At 24.5% G+C, this 3,221-nt stretch overlaps 1 protein-coding gene across 1 annotated transcript in view; it reads right to left on the reverse strand.

Moving 5' to 3' along the window:
- LOC107646684 (glycolipid transfer protein 1-like) overlaps positions 2,495–3,221 on the reverse strand; it is a 3,757-nt gene continuing 3,030 nt past the window's right edge. Inside the window, exons 4-6 of the mRNA XM_016350851.1 lie at positions 2,978–3,113; positions 2,766–2,897; positions 2,495–2,527 (exon numbers count right to left, since the gene is read on the reverse strand). Of these exons, the coding sequence (XP_016206337.1) occupies positions 2,495–2,527; positions 2,766–2,897; positions 2,978–3,113 (301 nt within the window). The remainder of the gene's footprint in view (positions 2,528–2,765; positions 2,898–2,977; positions 3,114–3,221) is intronic.

The following is a 3,221-nucleotide window of genomic DNA, read 5'->3' on the forward strand; positions in this document are numbered from 1 at the left end:
TTTTATAAGAATAAAATTCTACATCTAAGTTATAATTTAATCAAATTTAATTAAGTATTTTAAATTTATGTTCGCATATTTTTTTGATGGTGTGTCTTTTTTTTCTTCTTTTTCTTTTTTGTTATCTTTTTCTTTTGTTATTGTCATCACTAACAAGACTAATATTTTGCTAACATCTTTATTGATTCTGATTTTTTCTGGTGACATCATTAAATAATTTTGATTCATTTCTTAATTCATTTGAGATCCATTTGGATCTAGAAATGAATTCAATATGTTTTTGTTGATGATTGAATTTTTTTTACCACTTGTTTAAATTTGAACTAATTTCGGTTCATTTGTAAATTAGTTGAGGTTTACTTGATGCTACTAATAAGTATTGACCAAATTTTTTATTTTTTAAATAATTTTGGTTTATTTATTAGTTTAATTGAGGTTCATTTAATTTAGATCCAGAAATAAATTCGATGTGTTTTGGTTGATGATGGAGTCTTTTTAACTAGTTCAAATCTGAACTAATTTCGATTCTTTTGTGTGTTAATTGATGAGGTTCGCTTGATGCTGCTGATAATTATTGACCAAATTTTTTATTCCTTAAGTAATTTCGATTCATTTCTTAGTTTAATTGAGATTCATTTGGATTTAGAAATGAATTTAATGTGTTTTTGTTGATGATTGAGTCTTTTTGACTGCTTGTTCAAATTTGAACTAATTTCGGTTAATTTGTGGGGTTAATAGTCAAATTAGTCATTGAAAGATAAGGCATTCTTCAAATTCATCCTTGAAAGATGTTTTTAATCAAACTAGTCATTCAAAAATTATGAAATAATCATATATATTCTTCAGTTACTCCACTCACAATTTTCGTCAACCATTGATGATGTGAAATGTTAACTGATAGCATACATGACACATAATAATTAATATGTTCAATTAGACAATGACTAAAGATGTTTACCAAAATCTATCAATTCAGCCACTAAATCATATTAGGAATATAATTTTTGTAATTAGAAAAAATGACTAAATTAATAATTTTTTATAAACATATTTCGTCAATATCTAATACATAAAAAGTATTATATATGTATCAATTAACATTTTACAATATCAATCTTTGAAAAAAATTGTTAATGGAGTGACTGGAAGACAAATATGATTAATTCATAATCTTTAAAAGACTAATTTGATTGAAAAAAATTTCAGGGATGAATTTGAAGAATGTCTTATTTTTCAGAGATTAATTTTATTATTAACCCTTAATTTGTGTGTTAATGGTTAACTTTATGCTGCTGATAAGTATTGACCAAATTTTTTAGCAAAGAAAAATTAAATTATTCATTATCACTTTATTTAATTGCATTAGATTCCATTTCATTCCATTCTTAAAAATTATCCCGATCTTTGGGATAAATTGTTCAGCGACAACACACCTAAACTGCAAACCGAAATATTATTATAATAATGCCATTGTGTAATAACAAATGAATCGAAAATTGTGCATTCTATAAAATCAAAAACTCCTGTAATTTCGGTGCATTTTAAAGTTAATTGTGTCGCAATCACTATGTAATTTCGGTGCATTTGATCTCGTTGTCCTATACAATTCAAAATTCTTTTTCCTCCTCCTCCTCCTCATTTCCGCTTCGTCTTCTTTTTTTTCATATTCTAGTTTTTATTTTATTTTCTCAAAATTCACTTATTTACTCTTTGGAGAGGAATAAAATCAACAAAAAGAAAAATATCAAATAAAAAAGAAGAATAAATGACTGCAATAACATAAAAAAGAGGAGGAGAAAAAGAAACAAAAATAAAACACAGCAACAACATCACTAATAAAAAAAAAGGAGGCGCATGAAAAATAAATACAAAGTGAAGTAGAACTTTATTTGCGTTAGTAAAGTGCATGTATACACACTATATATCATAAAAATAGTGTTAAATTTAAATCAACTTAATTAAATTTAATTAAAAAAAATACTTAAATACATAACAATTCTCTTTCTATAAATAGACCTGCCAAATATAATTAATTAAAGCTATTTGTAATTAATTCATGATTTTGGGCGTTCAAAAGTAGAATAATGGCATGATAAAAGCTTGAAGGTCTATTATGTAGTATATATATCAATAATATTGGAAGACAATAAAAATAAGTTAAAACAATTTAAATTTATTTTATGTTATTAAATAAAATAAATTTGAATTATTTTTTAATATTATTATATATATGTCATTGTTTTTATATGTATAAAAATGTAATAATTAAGAAAAAATGATTAAAAATCTTAATTCATTCTTCTAATTATTCTTTTAATTTTTTGTATTCATTTAAATATTATAAGAATAATTAAAAAAAATAAACTAAAATTTCAGTCTTCAACTCTCAATCATTACACATAATATATCAAATTACACTAATAGAAATGATCATCAACTCAAATAATTTGTAATAAAAGGTTAGAATCAAGCTAGAACGGTTTCACTTTGTGCATTAAGCTTTTAAATTATCCATTCCAATACTAGCCTGCAGCAAAATAATAAGAACAAATCAAACCAATGAAAATGATATATATAAAAATATTATATGAAATAATCTAATTTATGCATGTATTAACAATTCTAAAATCAGGTTCACGTTCTCCTATAAAAATTCATTAACATTATGTTAATAGGAATAAAAATAAACTTGGTCAGCTTAACACAATCTTCTAGATTATTACAATATATAATTAGTATAGTAATTAAGTAATTAAAATTTGTACCAGAAATTTGTGATTCTCTTCAAGCACTGAAGAGAAATCGGTACAAAATTTTTTCATTTCAGGTCCAAATTCTCCTCCGCAACAAAGCACTTGCATAAATTTTTCTCTATCTGGAAGAAGCTTCATTGCAACCTGCAATAGAACTATTTTCTTATTTTCTCTCTTATTTCTTTTGCCAGAATTAAAAAGAAGAAAGAATTATAATAACTTACATGGAAAGTCTTAATAGCTAACCAGCCATGCCAGCTTTTGAGTGTCTTGTTGTATGAATCATTGCAAGCTTCTTGCATGCTCCAATTCTTATGTTCCTCTAAGTTGCTGAACATTTTTACACTGTAATCCATTCCCCTAACAAAATTGCCACGCCATTGTGTTTTAATGTTTCTTTGGATTGACATTTTTTTGGTTTAGAAAAAGTATATTTAAATTTTTTTTAAAAATATTTCTCTTAAATTT

This window comes from Arachis ipaensis, chromosome B06, assembly GCF_000816755.2.
Source record: "Arachis ipaensis cultivar K30076 chromosome B06, Araip1.1, whole genome shotgun sequence".
Classification (NCBI taxonomy): Eukaryota; Viridiplantae; Streptophyta; class Magnoliopsida; order Fabales; family Fabaceae; genus Arachis; species Arachis ipaensis.